The 19,461-nt window shown below is 48.0% G+C and overlaps 2 protein-coding genes across 4 annotated transcripts in view; one reads left to right on the top strand and one right to left on the bottom strand.

Moving 5' to 3' along the window:
* Positions 1–14,075, top strand: part of FAM219A (family with sequence similarity 219 member A) — a 94,429-nt gene extending 80,354 nt beyond the window's left edge. For 2 of the 3 annotated variants that reach the window (XM_050328829.1, XM_050328827.1), the window contains exons 4-6: positions 3,151–3,231; positions 3,594–3,648; positions 4,786–14,075. In XM_050328829.1, coding sequence (XP_050184786.1) covers positions 3,151–3,231; positions 3,594–3,648; positions 4,786–4,944 — 295 coding nt within the window. In that variant the 3' untranslated portion in view covers positions 4,945–14,075. The remainder of the gene's footprint in view (positions 1–3,150; positions 3,232–3,593; positions 3,649–4,785) is intronic. The other variant, XM_050328828.1, reaches the window with a different exon arrangement.
* TPGS2 (tubulin polyglutamylase complex subunit 2) overlaps positions 1–19,461 on the bottom strand; it is a 698,248-nt gene that overhangs the window by 105,885 nt on the left and 572,902 nt on the right. The gene's annotated exons all lie outside the window — the stretch shown is intronic.

The raw sequence follows: 19,461 nt of genomic DNA on the forward strand, positions 1-19,461 counted from the left end.
GATTACATCCTGCTAGAAAGGTGGCAGTTTTGAGTGGAGATCCTCATTTAAAATGTCAGAAGAATCTGTTGAATGCTGGGTGTTTACTGATGAAGGGGGAAATTGCCTGGATTGCCATAATTTAAGCTGAGCAGGAGCTGCAGGTCAGAGCTGTCTATACACAGAGGAACTGAGAGATGAGGTTTCTTATTCACATTAATTCCTACAACCCAAAATACTAGTCATAAATCATACCAGGACTTCATCAACTTTTATTTGTAAGCCCCTGCAATATTCATGGAATGTGCTGCCTTACTTCCTCTCTGTGTTTGGTCATTGAGACCTTATAGTAGAGCCAGACCCTTCATGGCAGCAAGAAATGCAGCAACTGTTCTCAGCTGGGTTTTTCCATGCCCACTCTTCCTCCTTGTCTTCCAAATACAAGCTGGGAAGGCTTGGTTTCTTTTGGCAATAGGCTGCATGCCAGCATCCCAAGAGGGATGGTAGCAGATTTGCTAATTGAGAGATTTAGAAACACTGAAATTAGTGGAGGAAGATGGTAAGGGAGAGAAGATGGGATAAAGACAGGTGCCTACCTGTAAAATTAGTGACTTCTCCTTGTAGAGGTTGTTGTTTCCGAGCTGCTGATGAAAAGGGGAGAGGTTTGAGAAGGGAAGAGCAGAGCAGTGACACCTATTGACAAAAGATTTCAAACAGCCAGCTCAGTTTTATTCCACTTCTGAACGTCTGAGCATCTCAGAATGCTTCAGTCTGTCTTGCCACAGACAGGGCAGCATAAGGAAGGCAGAAATGCCACAAGACTGTTTAAACAGCTTTTCACAGTGCAGTGTAACAGGAGGTATTCCAGCAGGTTGCACTGCAAAACTTCCAAGTTTCCAGGTATGCTGTTGGCTTCATCTGGTCTCTGCAGCAGAATAAGCTAACAGCATTTCCCCTTTTTCAACACCTCTGCTGTTCTCATCAAGTATCTTCCTTTGCGCAGGCAAATCACAGTGTCTCTCCCAGCTCTCCACCTCGTCCTCCTTTCCCAAGGCCTCTGTTATTCTGTATTATCTCTACGGATTTCTGACATCCAGCCTCTAGTACAAGGTTGCCTTCAGCATTCAGTTCTCCCTGGGAAAAGGGCAGAGCCAGCCTTAGAGGTGAAAGTGGTGTATCTGTAACACACTCAGTCTCCCTAACAGCAAATAAAATGTGAACAAGGTTGGGGTGATGCTGCACACTTCCTGTGAGCACAGGCAGAGCCCACAACACTATCCACACTACTTGGGCACAGCTGGATGCTACAGGCCACTCAGGATAACCTAAACTCGTATTTGTGGCGTAACATGGTTCGTGTTAAGCAAAACCACCAAGACGAGAAGCTTATACTGGGACAGCTGTGGACAAAAGCAGCTACCACTGCTACCTGACTTTATTCCAAGGACAGTGGGGATTGACAATAAGGTCAATCAGAATGTGAGGGAAAGACTTAAATCGTGGGCAGAGACATCATAAGAGTTTTTGTCTGTTGCAGTAAAATTGAAGTTCAGTGTTATTAAAGAAAAAGACATTTCTCAAGAAAAAGATGTACTGATTTTCTTTTTCATGAAGTAAATATCACCACAAAAGATTCTTCTGCTAGATCCCCTGAGAGTGCTTTGTTCACTGATGATATAATAACAACTGTCAGTGAATATATATGGAGCAGGGACTGGAAAACTGAAGAGCGAAAATGGAAGTCAGTACTTCTGATATCTATATGGGCAAGCTGCTGCTGCCAGATCTCAGCTTCAGTTCCAGACATCTTTGCTTCTTGACTTCCTGCCTACATACTTCAGGAGGAGGACTATCCTAATGCTGTGAGAAGGGCTATTGAATTTTGGAAGTCGATCCCATTTTCTCTAGTCACTTGGTGCAGGAGGTTGGAAATTCTGCATCAGTTTTATAATTAATTTATTTAATTTACATTTCAATGAACAAAACAAGAAAATATAATTAACTGTGAATCCATATATTTGCTTTGTTATAACATTTGATATATTTTACTCTCCTTGAGCCTGCCCATCATCAGTGCCTGCCAGGACTTTGTATCCCTGAAACTGTTAATGGCTTGCTGCGATTTTCTGAGCAGAAGCAGAAAAACACTTTCAGGAAGTTAGAGAGCTGTTGGAGCATGGATTAGACAGATTATCATCTTTAGATTTGTATTTCTCAAACTCTCAGTGAAGCATCATTTTGCATCATGGTGTGTTGTTAAAGAGCGTTTGGGAGAAAACCTGAGTTAATCCATGGAATGAGAAGCTTTTCTTCACTCTTATGGTTCCTACCTACTGAACAAAGAATCTTGTTCCATTTGCTCAGTTTGCTTAATCTTATTTTAAATTTGAACCAGAGTATTCGTGAAGTTTTTTGGATGAAAGAACTCTGTTGTGAAGTAGATACCATTGTATTAACATATTTTCCTTATCCTAGAACCTCTGAAGCCTGTATTCCATTTCACAAAATCTCTCGGACAATTAAAGGTGCAAAGTCATCCTCAGCTTTTGTAACACTATTGATGAAGTGAAATTCATTACAAAATTTACAAATTTAAGAAGTGCTAATCTGACTGGTCTCTTACACTGGACCCAGCAACTCATATTTCTAATACTCCTAAATTTAGGACTGAGACCTCATAAGTGTTGTGTTGCTGGGGGCCTGGATAGGGACTCAGGGAGAAAGACCACATCCCATCCCTGATTTTTCAATAATAGAATAGCAGGATCACTGAGCCTCTGCCTTCCTCTAGGAAGGTACTTATTGCTAGTGTCATGTAATCATTGCCAGGAAAAAGAAAACAACAGGAAAAGGAGCAATCTGGTATGACAAGCAGTGCTAGCCAAACAGGTTCAGCAGCATGAAGTACAGTGTCCCAAAGGTTTTTTTTTCTTCCAGGGAGGAGCATGTTCCCAAGGCCCATCCAGCATTTGTCTCTGTGAAACTACTCTAAGCTACCCAGAGACAGAGCTTGCTTCCTCTGAATTGCACCCATTTGAACATCTTCATCAGTAAGGGAGGGCTTGCAAGGAAATGACATGGGGAAAGCCAGCTGTCATATGGCTTTATCCTAGGTAGTTTATGCTACTGAGCTTTACTGTGTGGTTAATGGACAACATTTAATTCTTTCAGGCTCGTCGTTCCCAATAAGGGCTATTCTTCGCTAGACCAGAGTCCAGATGAGAAGCCACTGGTAGCCCTGGATACGGACAGGTATGCAAAGGGTTAAAAAGGTGATTATGCATGGTGGTGTAGACGAGTTTTCATGACAGAGGGCAGCCCTGGAGCCAACTCCTGCTGAAGCTGCTCTTGCTCACACTCTTTCTTCCACTGTTCACTTTGGCCTATGCCATGACAGGCATGTGTGTGTGAACAAGTCAAAGGAGCTGTGAGTAAAGAAGCACTGTGATGGAAAGATCTGAGGGTCACAGATGAAAGTTGCTCTACAGGCTTCCTTGATGTAACTTCTCTGTGCCTCAGGAACAGTTTCATGGCATGAGAAAAATATGGCTAAGCAGGGAATACACGTCTAATCTAACCATTTCCTTCTTGCTGTATCTTGTCCTTCCCTGCAGTGATGATGACTTTGATATGTCCAGATATTCCTCCTCGGGATACTCATCAGCTGAGGTGAGTTATACTCTCTCCTGGCATCCTTGCCATGAATGCAAATGATAGAGCAGCCAGAAATGGCATATAGTGGCCTTGCCGTGCCAGAAATGGCTACACAACCAATTTACTGGTGGTGTAGACTGTGAGTCTGGAAGGGGCTATGGTAGAAGCTGTGTCCTGTTGCTTTTTCCTTGTGATCCAGTTGTCCATACCTACACTGCCATGGCACAGGGATCTGCCCATCAGCTGTTTTCACAGGTACCTTTGGCTTCACTCAGGCTTTTCCCAGTTCTGCTTAGTCCTAAAGCACTGGCCCGTGTGGTGCAAAAGCATCATCTTGTCTGTCACAGCAGCTCAGCGAATGTATGGTTGCCAAGGACACAAATAAAGGATCTGAGGGTGTGCTGTGATTTCCAGTTATTGGAGTGGTCAGGGTCACCCAGTGTCTGTTTACTTGGAGTAGGCAGAAATTCCAGGGAGAACTTGCAGATGTGAACTCTTGCCCTTTCAAAGAGAAAAGGCAGGAAGCCCAGGCTTGTTAATCCTGCATTGTTTCTGGTTATATTTCCAAACTGTTTAATGAATTAGTTGCTCAGCCTCTGGCTACTGCTTCTGCAGAATCTGATTTTATATCCAGGGTGCTGAGCAGCCATTCTGCACACAAGCCACTGGGAACTCTTTCCCCCTGTATCCTTTTCTGGGCAAAATACTTCTGAAACACAGGGAAACAGCCAAGAGCAGGGATCACATCAGATGATCTGAGCCATCTCTGTGCCCTGAGGAAGTGTTGTTCATCCAGCACTTAGAACTGAGATCACAAAGAGCCAAACTTTACCATCTTTTAACTGCTATAATGTGCCCCAGACTGAGCTGCCAATAAATATTATTATTAAATTACCTTAAATGAGGGCTTGTCTTAAGGGAAAAATATTCCAGAGTAAAATAGCGTATTTCACTCTAGATATTTCTATTCTCAAGAAGCCAGTATAGAAGGCAACCCTCTCCACACCTGTGCTCAGAAAGTAGGACTGTTTCATTAGTGGACCAGCTGTTAATGATGGGGAAATATATTCCAGAATAAGGGACCTTCTTGATCTTCTGACCACGAGAAGTAAGAAGTCTTGAGTGTTTGACTGTTTGTCTCTTTGTCTGTAGCAGATCAACCAAGACTTGAACATCCAGCTGCTAAAGGATGGGTACCGGTTAGATGAGATCCCGGATGACGAGGACCTCGACCTAATCCCCCCTAAATCGGTCAACCCTACCTGCATGTGTTGCCAAGCCACCTCCTCCACCGCCTGTCACATCCAGTAGTGAGGCCGGCAGGCTGTGATCAGTGCTTTCCACTATAACTGTAAAACTTAACAGCCATTGCTTCCTCCTATGGTAGGACGTGCACCTCTTTGTGTTCATGGAGCCAGGAGAAACCAAAAAATTCATTTTATGATTGGTGGATAAGTTATTTTAAACTATGGTTAAACAAAAGAGAAGTTGCTCAAAGTGCCAGGTAATGCCTGGCAGGACTGACTGGTCTGGAGAGCGAATGCAGAGGGGTCCAGAGATACCTCCTTGATTTGTTTAGGCACTGGGGATATTTTGTAAAGTGTCTTTTCCAGAATGGGAAGGGTTCAGATGGGGCTTCAGGTGATCCTGCCCACTGAAACCAGTCCATCTGCAAGATTAGCATGAGTTGGAGGTATCAAAATGTTTTACCAATGAGAGGAAGTCAGTTCTTAATTCATTCACTAAACCTGCTTCATTTACATAACCAAAATGATACTATAACTGGGGCACAGGAATGGGAACGGACCAGGGCATCCTTTCTTATGGCAAGGCTAGCCAGGACTAGCATGACACAATTCATTCACTTGCAAAAGGGACAAATAGGTGACATTTCACTGTGAGTCAGTACTAGCTAGAGCTGTTTTGTCACAAAGCCAATGCAATCTACCCTTAGCGCCACATTAAATTATCACCAAACGCATCAGATTCGATGTGCAATCCATCTGTGCACTTCAGGGATTCACTCCTTGCCCAGGAATACCAATCATACTCATGAGTTTAGTTCAGTCATGTATTCTGACTTCAGCCTTTACTTAGTTCCCGTGCAACCCGTCTCTTTCCAAAAATCTTAAACTTTGTTCAACTAAGAAGTAGTGAGTCCTGCACAAGACTAGAGCTGTACAGTCTGAACATCAATGATAGAAAAGCTAGTGTAAGAAAGTGCATTTTAACAGTGCTTGACTCTTGATAATCTCTTGATCGTATGTCTCTTGGTGCCTGTGGGAGAGATTCATTAATGCTGAAGTCATCTGTGTGGTGGTGACGTTGTCGGGGAAGTTGTCAGCAACAGAAGGGTTATGAACAGCTTCGGCTGAAAAATACCCATTAAAGGAAAGTACAGTTTATCCCATCTCTGCCCACTTGTGAACCAGACATGGTCTGTGTTAAGAGTTGTCCCATGTCATAGCAGATGTGTTTATTTGGTGCTGGAATAGTCAGGAAACCTGGTGTAACATTAGGTTGCTGGTCTGAGTTGCCCAGTTCACCAGCAGAGTGTTTTGAAAGCAGAATCACGTTGTAGTTAGGAAATGTGCCCTCTCCCTGGCCAGTCTTACACTGATGGCTTCAGCATCTGCAAGGGATGGGCTGGCATTTTTCTCAGTGTTGAAATCTTTTGCCACAGGCACGACTGTGTGTTTTCCTGCCCTGCCAGGAGGAGGGACCACCTGCCTTGGGTCATCACTTGCATTGTAGCCTGGGGAACGGAAAATGTGAGGGCAGTTCTGAGCTTCCCATCACAATTTCTGAGTCACAAGGCAGAACCTGAGTTCCACCACAAGAGACACATCCTCCATCTGAAATCTGCATGAAGTGAGCTGAACCTTTAAGTCCTATTCATTATTAGGAAGAGGTTTGTTTAACATTCCTGGGGATTCACTTTGTGCAGTGCAAAGCTCAATACAATCCATAGCATGAGTGAAAGAGCAGGTACACAAGATTCCTGGGCTTTACTATTCACTAGCAACTTTTAAAGCTGTGCTTATCCCCCCTCCTTAAAACAGCATGCTGCCACCCTGGCTCCAGGCCATAGAAAGATGACTTGAGTGGTGCTGCTTACTGGGCATCCCTGCCTCTTCATGCAGAAGTGCTGGTTAACTTGTCAGCTTCTGTAGGAATAGTGTTCCTCAAGTGAATTCATCCTTTTCTCACCACCTGGTAGTGCTGAGGGGGAATATTTCCAAAATACAGCTTGAAATGAGGTTAGCAAGTTGTCTGGAGGTAGGGGAAGCACTTTACCAATGCTGTGTAGAGAGAAGGATAAAAGGGGATAACATTCCTTAAGGAGTCCTTTTATAATGGGGAATGTAGTCAAAACCTAATAGAAACACCATAGTCAAACCAAATCTTACAGGACATGACCAAGGCTCTTTAAATCTTAACTCTTCTAAACAGGGACTTTGCAGTTCATCATTGGTACCATGGAATGTCTTCATCATATTTATCCTGCAGTTCAGCATTGGTACCATAGAATGTCTTCATTGCATTTACCCTCCTGGGTCAGTCTCTGTGCCTTCCAGCCAGGCAGCACATGCTCAGCCTTTCCCACAGCCCTTGCTCAGGAGCTCGGAGCATTTCGGTGTGCCTGCTAGAGCAACAAGTCATCTGCTTTCCTGAGTCAGCCATGGAGGACTGCAGGTCCCACAGGTCTCCATCATGCTGCCATTGTAGAATCCTGCAATCTTGTGGGCTGGAAAAGACCCTTAAGATCATTGAGTCCAGCCATAACTGAGCATTTGTTCTGTTCAGTTGAGGACAGAATGAGTCTTGCTGACACTGTTACCTCCCAGGGTTAAGGCCTCTCCTCTGAGGGACAGACCTTCATTTAGTGGTGGACTGGGCAGTGCAGGATTAACAGTTGGTCTTTTCCAACCTTCATGATTCTGTGATAACCAGTGTCCCATGGCACCATGACCAAGTCCTTTTATTGCCCCTGTTGTTGGGTTTTTTTGCCTGCCATGTGCCCTGAGGCATTCCTCAACCCTGCAACTGCCTTCAGCCCTTTGCATTGTGTGATGTGCATCTGCTTCTAGCACAACCCTTTAGGGAAGGAGGGAGGGAGATGAATTCAAATGTTAACAGCCGGTCCTTCCTCCAAATACAGACTGAAGCACAAGCCACACGTTTTTGCCTGTGCACTGAAGGAGTTGGTTGCACAGACAGCTCTTTTGGCATGACCAGTACAGGACCATAAAATGGCAATTTTTTGGCTTCTCCTCTCTATGCTTTGTGTTCATATATTTTATTAGGGGAATAAAGTAGAAAGGGTGGGGATAAGTAGTTACCTGTGTAGAGTCATTATCAGAAAGGTTGAGTCGATTAAGGCAATGCACATCTGGCTATCACAGAAAATTGAACACTAATGCTTCTGAACTGCAGCCTCTGAAGCAGGTTATGATTGTGGATGTTTGTTGGCTCGTTATGGAATATGATGGATTGCCCACTGGTATGTATTAACTACAGATTAGGCTGGTTCCCTCTGTCTGGTCTGTTGTGTTCAGACCCTTGCTTAAACCAGCAGGTTTTCCTTATGCCCTCAAAATCACAGAGTCACAGAAGGTTGGAGGGGACCACAGTGGGGTCATCTGGTCCAATCTCTCTGCTCAAGCAACCCTTGCTGGAGGTTATGCTGTGGTTACTTCCTGGGAAGGTGTATGTCATGGCTATTCTGGCACTGCTCTCCTTAGACCAGCCTGCCACCATGGCCAGGGGAGGGCAAAAGGAAAGAGCACGGATCCTGACTTGCTATTGCAGCGTTTTGAAGCCCTAGAATCTGCAGAGCTGCTGGGCATTCTCCAAAATGCAGACTGCAGGCAAGAAAGAAAATTGTTCCTTGCTCTGGTCTTTGCACAAAATGAGATGGTCTTCTCAGACCCCAATTTCAATCCAAAGTTGTACTGAAAACCCAGGGGAGGAACACCACGGAGTATTAGATGCTGCTTCACTGTCCATCAAAATTACCATGAAAATAGGATTTAAGGATATTGATGCTGGTGCCTCCACAAAGGAATTTGCATTTGATGCCTCTTAATGCCAGAGTGGCTTTTTGTTAGGATTTTACGTAATGTCAGTCACCAAATTACCTGAGTTAAAGCAAGTCCTTTCCTTTTATCAGATGTTAATCTGACAAAATATCAGATAATATCCTTTAATGTGAGCTGGATTTGAACTCCAGGGTGTCAGCACTCTGTTCTGTCTCTCTGGTCTGCAAACTCCACATTTCCAGACGTCTTTGTGAGGAGGAACATCCTCCTAATTTTGAGGTAGGAGATGGCGTGGTCTTGTCTGCTTTTGTGGTGTTTATAAATAAACTTCAGCTGAAAGCAGGCTGATGCCCAGGCGACCATCCTGGAGGCTCATCTGATGTCTGATCAGACACATCTTGAAGTCAACCCTTGGAAGAGTCACGGGATCATATCTGACATTGCTGCATGCCTGCCCCTAACGTGTGCGCTTGGCCGCTGGGTCTGCGGTGCTCTCCTGGCTGTCCTGCCTGCAGATGCCTTGGGACTGCAAGGGCAGGTGACCAGGCCTGCTGCATGGGCTTTGAAAGGGACTTCAGGCAGCTCCCCCATGGACAGGATGGACTCAGCTCCTTTGGTTTGTCTCGCTAGCTCTTGTCCCAAAAGGACGTGCCCGTTGTGTTCAGCTGTGTGCTGGCTGACACACGTCTGCAGTCCTGAGCAGGATCCTTCCCTTTCCATGCACAGTCTGTCCTTGGGCTGGCCTGCAAGCTGTACGGAGCACGCAGGAGGCTTAAAAAGTGCAGTGCCCTGTGTGTGACTCAACAGAAACATGAAGATGCTTTTGAAGAAAGGAAGGACCCAGCTGGGCAACAGATGGAACAACAGGAAAAGGAAAACAAGTAACTAGAAAGATTGCCAAGTGCTATATTGGCCTAGAGCAGATCCCAATTGTCTGAGTTAATCTGTCTCAGTGCAGTGATGATGCCAGCAGGGAGCAAAGCTCACTTTCAGATGTACACACCAGAAACACCATGTGCCTGAGCTGGCACTGCAGCCAAATACAACCCCGGAAGGTCTGCTGGACTGTGAGAACACAGAAATGAGATCTGGGGTCCCTTGCTGCTGTTGGCACTTGGTATTTGCTCTAACCTCAGGCAGGTCACATCCCCTCTCAATGTCCATTCCCTTCTGTAGCATGGAGGAGAAACCTGTCTTCCCAAGATGGGACCACCACCCTGCATGGACGTTTCTGAGTGTATGACAGGCACCAGTGATAGGATAGCTCTGCAAGCAGGATGTAAATACTATGCTACAGAAATTTAATGCCTGTTTTCAGAGTAATACTCTGCTTTCCCTCTGTTTTACCAGTTGGTGATGTTGCTCACACGGGCCAGAAGGCAGTGGGGTGAAGGTTAGTGGAGAGATTAAACAACTATGGAAGAAGATGTTTGGCAAGGATGTGTTTTCCAGTCATTTGGCAGCTGACTCTCATACAACTGGCTTCTAAGTTTGCCTGCCTGCTGCTGGAGGGAACATGGAAGAAGATTTGTTGGCCCAACAGCACCATCCATTGATAGCAGAATTAAGGAATTTAGAAGTGCAGCTTGGGATGGCAAGTACTGATGAGGGGGAACAGAGCATTGAAAGGCTCATTTTTGGGATATTCTGACAGCAGTTTCATGCTCTTGCTTTTAGCAACCATCTCAGCAATTAAACTGGTAGTTTTGCCTGGGCTCCTCCTTTACTTTTCCATTTTCACTTCAAACCCACGTGGGATTTGACCCCTCTTACCTAGAATGCAGTAGGCTTTGTGACCTGGCTGCTGCTCAGCTCAGCAAGCTTGGGCTGCATGTTCAAAAGAAGCATCTGCATAGAGAGGCAGTGCCACAGGGTGAGATGGGCTAGCTGGGAAGGCATGGAAGGGTCTTCATTTTAAGGTGCTTTTCAGTTCTAGGCATCCTTGTCACTTCCTCTCAAGACTGCTGTGAGAGGGATTGCTCCAAACCTTGAACCACATCTCATGACACAAACATGTTACAGAACCATGCAAGTTCTGAAGCAGAAGGGCCAGCAATGTAGCATAGAGGGAGACTCTGTGACCTGGAATTACCTACAGAAGATTAATAGAGCTTTCTCACAGGGGCTGTCATCCATATCTTAACTCCTTGTATTTATGCAGCTGAGCCACTGCATTTCTTCCCAACAAATTACAGCTACATCCCTTCCTTTGCTCTACTTGACATTGCTGGCAATCCCAGGATGAAAGCAGCTAAATACTGCTTGGCTGAGCACTGCTTTGACAGCTTGGTGGGGAGGCAAAGGCTGGGACTAACTGGAATTACACGGAGCAGAGCACTGTGGCCCACACAGCCATGCAGCCAAGATATGTCACAGAGCAGCATGGACACAGGCAGCACAGGCTGTACCTTTCCCTGCTGCTTGTGGAGAGCAGCTTTTCCCATTGCTTCCCAGACCCATTTGCCACTTGTGGTGACTTCAAGCCTTTTGCTTTCTCTAAAAAGTTGCTCCAACAAAAGATGAATTTACTTCTGGAAGGTGCCCACCTCACTGATGGCACCTGGTCTGTTGAGCCATTTCCACAGTAACAAATTCATGATATGGGCATTGGGATTGGATCAAGGACTGGAAAGTACAAAATAAACCTCATTAAAATATGACTGTCTCAGACATGTCTCTGGAAAGCAGCACAGTAGGCACTAGGAAAAGAAAAGGTCACCCAGAGGCCATGCTGAGATAAGTCCTGTTACCTGATGAGATTTTTACTTTCCCAGAGCAGCATTTCTCCCCTAGTTGCTCATCCATCTGTCTCAGGTGAGCTCTCCAGGAAGCATTGCTCTTTGTCTAAGCTGTCTTCTTGCTTCTGCTGCCCAAATAAGCTGCGACTCCATTTGTTGCCCACCTTCCTCTGTGATTTGGGAGACACAGTTTGTTGAGAGATGTAATACAGACACATGGAAAGAGCTGAAAAACTCAGTCAAGCACTCTTCTTGATAGATCTTATGTTTTTTATCACCTTTCTATCCATCCCCAGTTCACAGGTTTCTTTGCTCAGTTTCTTTGCATGGAAAAGCTGTGGTAGCAGCTGTGTTTGGCTTGTAGCTGTCTGTGTCCTGAGACAAACGCCAAGCAAACATCAGACCAGTGGGAAATCCAATGAACAGGGTGAGGTGTGAGCCAGAAGGCAGGCTGGGATTCCTCTTCATCCACCTGATGATTGTGAGGGTAAGGGTGAGGGTTCACCAGGCTGGTGACATCAAGCCAGCTGAGCCAGCCTTCACCTTCCTACTCTCAGTCCTGTGAGAGGTGTGGGGCCCACACACCAGGTCACAGACCTGCCAGCCCAGGTGCTCCTGGTGCAGGCTGGAGACCTGCAGCAGAGGTGACAGTGGGAAGCCTGCTGGCTGTGCTCTTGCTGCACTGGGACAGGGGCTGTAAGACACGCTGGTGGGGCTGTAGTTCTGCCTGGAGAAAGACTCTTGTGGAGACAATTCAGAATTTCTACACACACACATACTCTTTTTGCACTCTTTAAACCATTTTTACTCCTTCCACAGAGGTCGTTGAACCTTCAGTTTAGTAAAGCAAATGAGCTGCCATTGAATAGCTTTCTGAAGGATCTGAAAGCAGGTGCTCCCTGGTGTGCAGAGCTGGTCTGTGCCTAACATGATTTCCAGACCTCACTGTATGACCTAAAGCAGAATCACCCCATGGCTGAGTGAGGACTGGAGTGGGAGAGTCGGCACTGGACATCATGCCAAACAGCCATGGCTTCCCAAACTGAAGCAGAATCAGATCAGGAAGTGGGGGAAGGAGCAGCAGCAGTAGAAGGATAGCTAGTTGTCACAGGTAATCTTCGGTATCCGTGTCCAGTGGTTAGTGCTAGAATTGCAAGCCTTGTTATATTGCACACACGTCCTCCTTCCACTCCCCTTTTCTCAAAGCAGCCGTCACCTCTCCTCCCACCGCCCCATGCGCTAGTGGTGAGCATCAGAGGCAGTTGCACCAAAGTGATTCTCAGCCCAGTTCTGCATCCCGCTTTCCCACCTGAACCCAAAGCAGCTTGGACAGTTGTTGGCCTGTGCCAGTCCAGTGATTGCAGCTGGGTTTCTTTCCTTGTGTACCATGGCTTCCTTCCCACACACTCTAGCAGGGCAGTACAGGAGGATGTGACTGTGTCCCAGGAAGCTTCTTTGCCCCCAGCAGCACCTTGCAGACATGCACCTTATTGGGAATGTTGATGCTGGTGAGATCTGGCGCTGCCGGTCTTGCATGGGTGGCAGCTGATGGGGATCCACCTGGGGAAGTTGGCAGAAAGTGGCTACTGTCCCTTTTCTTTTCTTTTTTGAGGGAGAAGGGGATATTTTGGCATTATGATTATTGTCCACCTTCCAGTGGCCAAGTTCTGGGCTGCATTAATAATTGGGGTTAATTGGCTGTCCAGGCAGGTGTGGAGCTTTGCACCAATCTTAATAGCAAATATTGTGGCCGTATCCAGAGCCTGGATACAGGATGGGTTTCTCCCATGCTGGCAAAGTACTTTCAGCAGGCTCCAGATGGACATTTCTGGCAGACAGAAAAACAGCACTCCTCCAAGTCTGGATCAAATCTTCACTTCCATTTTGTGTCCTCAGCATGGAAAAAAACCTCAACCTGAGCAAATGCTTTCCAGGTCTCCGTCCCCCCTGTGGTGCCTGGCAACCCAGGGGAGGGGATGTCCAGAGGCATTTCAGGATCACCAAAAGCAAGATCCCTTTTGGATTTATTTAATGGAATTACATTTCAGGAGGAGAGACCTCCCAACCTTTGTGTTAATCTCAAGAGCAGGAGATGAATTTCTGGCTGTCCTTGCATATAGTGAAACATAGCTGAAACAGCCAAATGCAAATAGAGTTAAATGTAGGGTTTGACCTGAATAACCTTTTAATTAGGAAAATAAATTTGTTGTAGCTTGACCTTAGTCCTTGTTAGGAACCTGCTAATCATTTGACATGCAGAGTGTATTAATGCTGCACTTAACTTGGCCATTGGTTTTATTATCTGGTTTTGGGAGTTTTTTCACTCCCGAAGCATCAATCTGCATCTTGTATGGGTTTTCTTTTCTTTCTTTTTTTCCTGTTCAGATCATGTAGCACACTATTGTACTTTTGTTCCTGTCTGTGTAGAGTATTGCCTTAAACAGATCAGTTGTGTTGTGGTTTGTTTTGGGTTTTCTCTTTTCTACCATCAGTTTTATGCATTAATTTATTTAAAAATGTGGGAGTTGTTTTTTTTTTTTTTTCAAAAACACGAAACATGTATAATATTTTTTTTTAACATTTCCATTGCAGTATTTATCATTGTTACTGGTTGTGTGTAGTGTAACGGAATTAATGATATTAAAAAGCATACATATGAAAATGAGCCTGACAGCCTTTTTTCATTGGAGAGAACTGAGGCAAGAGGGTGCGGGCTCTGCCATCTCCTCTGAGCCTCCAGCAGTCACAGATACTGAAATCAGGGGTGCAGCCTTCATCCCATGGCTAATACCAGCCTGCTTGTGACCAGAAACAGCAACTGGTGTGGAGCCGTGCTGTCTCGCAGGAGTAAATATTCAGGAACTGTCCAGCCCCCTGCCCACATTTGTTCCCAAGGCAGTGGGAAGGCACACAAGGCTGGACCCCGCCCCTACCTCTGGTCTTCAAGAAGCAGAAAGAAACTGTGCATCTGTATGACACCAGTGGGTGAAATAACCTTCTCTCCAGCCCTTCTGCCTCTCGAAGCTGTTGGCACCGGAGCCAAGCGCTGATTTTAAAGTCCAACACCAGCAGCAGGAAATCAGATGGGACAGGGGACAGCCATGGGGGTACAGTGGTTCATGCTGGCATTGAGTCTGGTGTAGGATTAGTCCCCCCACAACTGAGAGGCTTGGAGTCCACCTCTGCAGAGCAGTGCTCCCCAGACCTGTGTCCTGGGGTGCTTCACCCTTCCCTCCCAGCCTCCCACTGACTCCCAGGAAGGGATGGGGCTGATGAAGAGCCTCAACTTGGCTCAACAGACTCCAGTGGGGTGTGAAAATCAGGGGCCACTTGTTTTCTTCATCTCTAACAGCATATTATCATGTTTTGCCTGGAGCCACTCAGGTGCCACGGGTTGCCTGACCCCACCATTGCCAGCAGCAAACCAAGCAGGGCTCTGCAGCCCTTCAGGGGCACAGGTTGGCATCCACCCCACCAAGACGGGCTTGGGTCTGCACTAGTCATCTCCAAAAATGTGTCAGCAGAGGGGCTGGAACTGGAAGCAGAGCAGGGCTCTGAGTCAGCACTCTGTGACGAGCCAGGCCAGAGCAGGGCTTGGCTTGTCCACGTCTGTGCAGGAGCAAGGATTCTTCTCAACTCCACAGCTCCAGGAAAAGCAAACCCAGCTCTTGCAAATCCTTCCCTGGTATGACTCAGCTGCCTCTCTGCACTGAGATGGATGAGGATCTCTCACTCTGTCTGCAGAGCCCATTACTCAGAATGGAAGACCAAACAAGCCACAGAGGATCACGTAAATCCAGCTTCTAATTAAAAAGGGGAGACAGAGCAGGTGATAATTCCCCTGGCTACCACAGAGGGTGGGGCAGCTGCGCCTGCTGCTGTGCCATGGGCATTGGCTGCACTGGTGTGGGGCTCTTTGCCTGCAGCTGAATTGCTGCAGGATTTCCGAGGAAATACAGGAGAAAGGGGCTGGAACCACCATAATCACTTCTCCTGCACCTCCCAAAATAAAATTATCTTGACTAAGACCAGCTGAAACTATTTCCTACTATTGTTAGGTAGTTGCCTGCAGGAGGGGAGGAAGCTGGGAGCCAGGATGAAACCAGGAGGGTGCAGCCCAGGAGTGATGCAGGCAGAAATTACTCTGCCCTAGGCTAGAACTGGAGCATAGCTATGGGACTGATCGAAAGCCACCAAATCCCCCTGCTCCCATCCTGTGGCATCACTAATCACATAAGCACCACCTGGGGCTGGCAGAGCAGTGGCACAAGCCCCGTTCCCCTTCCTATGTGGACTGTGAATCCCCAGGCCCAAACCTGTGCCAGCAGGCTGCAGCAACATGTTACTCTTCTCCAAAAAACACAAGGCCCCCTGTCAGCACTTACATCAGCTCCTGCTGCCTGCTGTGCTTTGTCAAAAAGACCAGCCAAGAGCAAGCTCCACAACAGCTCTGGAAAGAGAACAAGTTAGCAAAACATATAAATGCTGCAGGAGGAGAAAACTTCAGGGTTTCTACCGCTACCCAGCTGCAGCTGCAGGGGATTGGCACGGGGACTCATGGAGTGCCTTGCTGCATGTCTGTACTGGGGGAATGGCTCCCTGATTAGGAAGTGTTTGACACCTCACAGGCTGTGCTTGCCAACTTCTTGTCCCCTGGAGCTTCATCCTGCAGCGGCCTTGGGCTCTCAGTCACCAGGAAGAGCTCTCACACATCAGCTCTGTCCATCAGTAGGTTTTGGAGTGCACAGTTGGCAGGATCTGCTGAGGAAAGGGAAACTGAGGCAGAGCCCAAACCAGGGCTGCTGTGTGACATGGTGATGATGGGGGGGCAGACAGGGTGGCTCTGAGAGCTGCTCCAGCACAGCCCTCAGGCTCAGATCAGTTCCCATGAGGGGCCTCCCATGACAGGGGGATCGTGTGAAGGGCTGGGGAAAGATCTGAGCACCAAAAAAACCCCTGCCAGCCCTGGTCCTGGAGGAAGAGGGATCCCTGAGTTGAGGTCTCAGTGTGTGCCTGTGGGACACAGCTTTCCCCACAGGGGCTAAGAAGGTCACAGGCACTGAGACAAAGCTTGCTGCAAACTGTCTCATCTCCCGCAGCCTCGTTAGCATGTGCATTATAATGAGGGAACGAGCAGAGGGCAGAGAGAGAGATGTCACTGCTAGAGCACCCCTCTGCCCCACAGGACCCAGCCCTCTTTGGCCTTGCCAGCTGTAGGACATTGATTTGGTCGTGTAACTCCCCACCCCATGCTGGCCCCATTCCCAGTGCACTCACCCCATCTCCCACTAAGGCAAAGTGACCAGATGCCTATGGACACCCTGGCTGCAGGGGGAGAGGAGCCAGTGATGCCCAGCCATCTTTCCTCCCCTGGTTTTGGGTGAGCAGGGAGCCTGGAGGGAGGATCACGGTGCTGCAGTGACCCCCAGGCCCACCCTGTGTAAGGGAGGCTTGGTGTCGGATGTCCAGCTGCATTTCCAGCATTAGATCCTGCCTGATAATCGGCTTCACCGTGTGTCCCGATGGCTGTGAAGACAGATGCTGCCACATGGCATGGGTGTCTCTTCCCACTCCCTGCTGTCTGTAGGGATTAACAACGCCCCTGTTACAAAACCCATCGAGCCAAGGTCAGACCGAGCAGCTGATAGAGGTGGCAATGCAGGAACACTACAACAACACCATTGCCCTGCTGCTTACTGGCCCAAGAAGTACGGGCGGGCTGGGCAGGTCTGAAGGTACTGCTGAGGTGCCAGCTGACCCTGAATCACACAGGGCAGGTCTCCATGGGGTCAGGAGGCTAAGGATGCTGGCAGTGGCTCTGTTCATCCTCCTTTTACATCCTGTGTTCCCCTTCCAGGGGCAAAGGGATGCTCCTTCAGTATCTGTGCTTGTGGCTTTGCCACTGCCACCCACCTCCCTCCCTGGACTGAGACTGTCCCTGTCCAAGGAATGTCTGCTGATCCCTAGCGTTTTGTCCCCTGGTATGCCATAAATACCCCCTGGTGGTAGGTGCTGCCTGGGGTATGCTCTCCAGGAGCCCCATAGCCCCCAGGGACCAAGGCTGCACAGGCAGGAACAAGTGGTCAATGAGCTGCAAGTGGTGGGTGTCACCTCCACGACAGATCCTTAACAAGAACCTGGTGATCAGAACCCCTGACACGTCCCCTCACCCTGTGGCATTGTCTTCCAGGGAGTGGGGGAACAGTCAGGGCTCTCTGGACATCCCCCCACACCCCCAGCACCACAGGACACCGCTGCCTGGCGCTTTCATCGCACAGCACAACGCAGTTTTTGTCAGTAAGGGCAAATACATCACCTGGACAACAGGTCCCTCCAACAGCACAGCCTGGAATAAACACTCACCTCCCCCTTCTGTCCAAGGTGGAGCTGCCCCAGGTGCTGCCAGCACCTCGAGCTCTGCAGCAGAAGGCTGGCATTTCTCCTTGCAGGAGGCAAGGTTGGAGACCTTTTTGCACAGCGTGCCCAAGCTGTTTTTCCCCAAGACCCACCTGCCTAGGATGGGTGGGACTGCAGACCCCGAGGGATAGCAGGTCCCACCGTGGTGCCCACACAGGCAGCGATGCAGCCCCCACACCTCCATCTCGTAGAGTGAGTGAACCTGACCAGGGCAGGACACCACTGCAGTGCTGGGCTGTGGAAAATGTTGTTGCCACCCACGGAGAACCGGTTGCCAGATTTACCTGCCAGGACAGGTGTTCCTCTGCCTGGTCTCACCTGGCCGTCCTTGGGACTGTACGACCCCTGAGATCCTGCTGACATCCCTGAGCCCAGTTTGCATGTAGCTTAGCATCCTCGCAGACCACATCAGTGTTTCTTGTGCTGCTCTTGTATTTTCTGTTGTCATTGAGTGCTCTACTTATCAAGAATCTGTTCCCTGGTCACGCTGTTCGTTATGCAGTAATCACCCCTGTCCTTCACCCACTGCAGGTCCAGCAGCACCTTTTAATCCCCACATCTTTACCTTTAGGATATCTCTGTTGCTGAGGCAGCTTTTTTTCAGCCCTGGGGAAGCAACAAGGGCAGAAGGGAGGCTGTCCAGCCAGCACAGCCATCACTCAGCTACTGCATTAACCCCTCATAGGCCAAAGTTAGGTGTGAGGCTTTGCAGAAAATGGGTGACTGGCTTTAAATTCCAGAGATCTGGAGCTAAAACTAAACTATGAGAATAAACAAGGAGCACTGGGTTTTCCACAGATTTCCCTGTGCCTGAGGCTCAGAGAGAAGCTTCTCAAGGTCTTCTCCACTTAGAAACAGGAGTAATTTCCTGGATTGGTATGGCTCTGGGAATGAAGATTTTAGGGAAAATGACCAAACAAGAGAGAGAGGGTGTTTGCAGGGAGGGACATCTGCTGGAAATAGTCTCCTGGAAATGTCAAGGAGTGTTAGTTTATCTCAGAGGCTTGCTCTGTCCCTTGGCACTGGTGAAGGGCAGATACAGGCTTTCATTAAAACTGGCTTGTGCCAGTTCCCCTCAGACCCTTTCCCACAGGTTTGGAAAGTTCCTGGTAAGGGGGAAGAAACTTCAGCAGCTGCTGGCTTGGTGGGCACTTCAAGAACCCTCAGGGTCTGGTACCTTGCCACCACACACAAGCTGGAGACCAAGAAAGCGCACCAGGGAAAGCTCTCAGAGCATAGTAACACAGCCAAAAATAGAAGCAGTCATTGACACCCGTGTTTGTCGGCTTCGTGCTGGGCTGCTGAGGACGTGCTTGCTTTTGGCAAGTTATCCAGGAAGAGCTGCCATCCATCTGGGATACTGAGCACGGACACAGGCTAAATAAGGAGGGGGACTTGAAAGCAGCACATAATTAATGAAGGCATGAAATGCCCTTCTCTGACTATGATCTGAGAGCACAGTGCCAGGGGGCAACATCACCCAGGGCCCTCCAAGTGTGCTGCTGAATATAAACCCGCAGCACTGCAGTCCTCATGGTGGGGTGGATGCTCCAGCACAGAGCCATCTGGGAACCCACATTCCAGTGGGGCAGCATGGCTGCCATGCTGTGCCCACACCAAGCAGCACCCCA

This window comes from Myiozetetes cayanensis, unplaced genomic scaffold (genome assembly GCF_022539395.1).
Source record: "Myiozetetes cayanensis isolate MyiCay16 unplaced genomic scaffold, myiCay2020 scf4, whole genome shotgun sequence".
NCBI classification, from domain to species: Eukaryota; Metazoa; Chordata; class Aves; order Passeriformes; family Tyrannidae; genus Myiozetetes; species Myiozetetes cayanensis.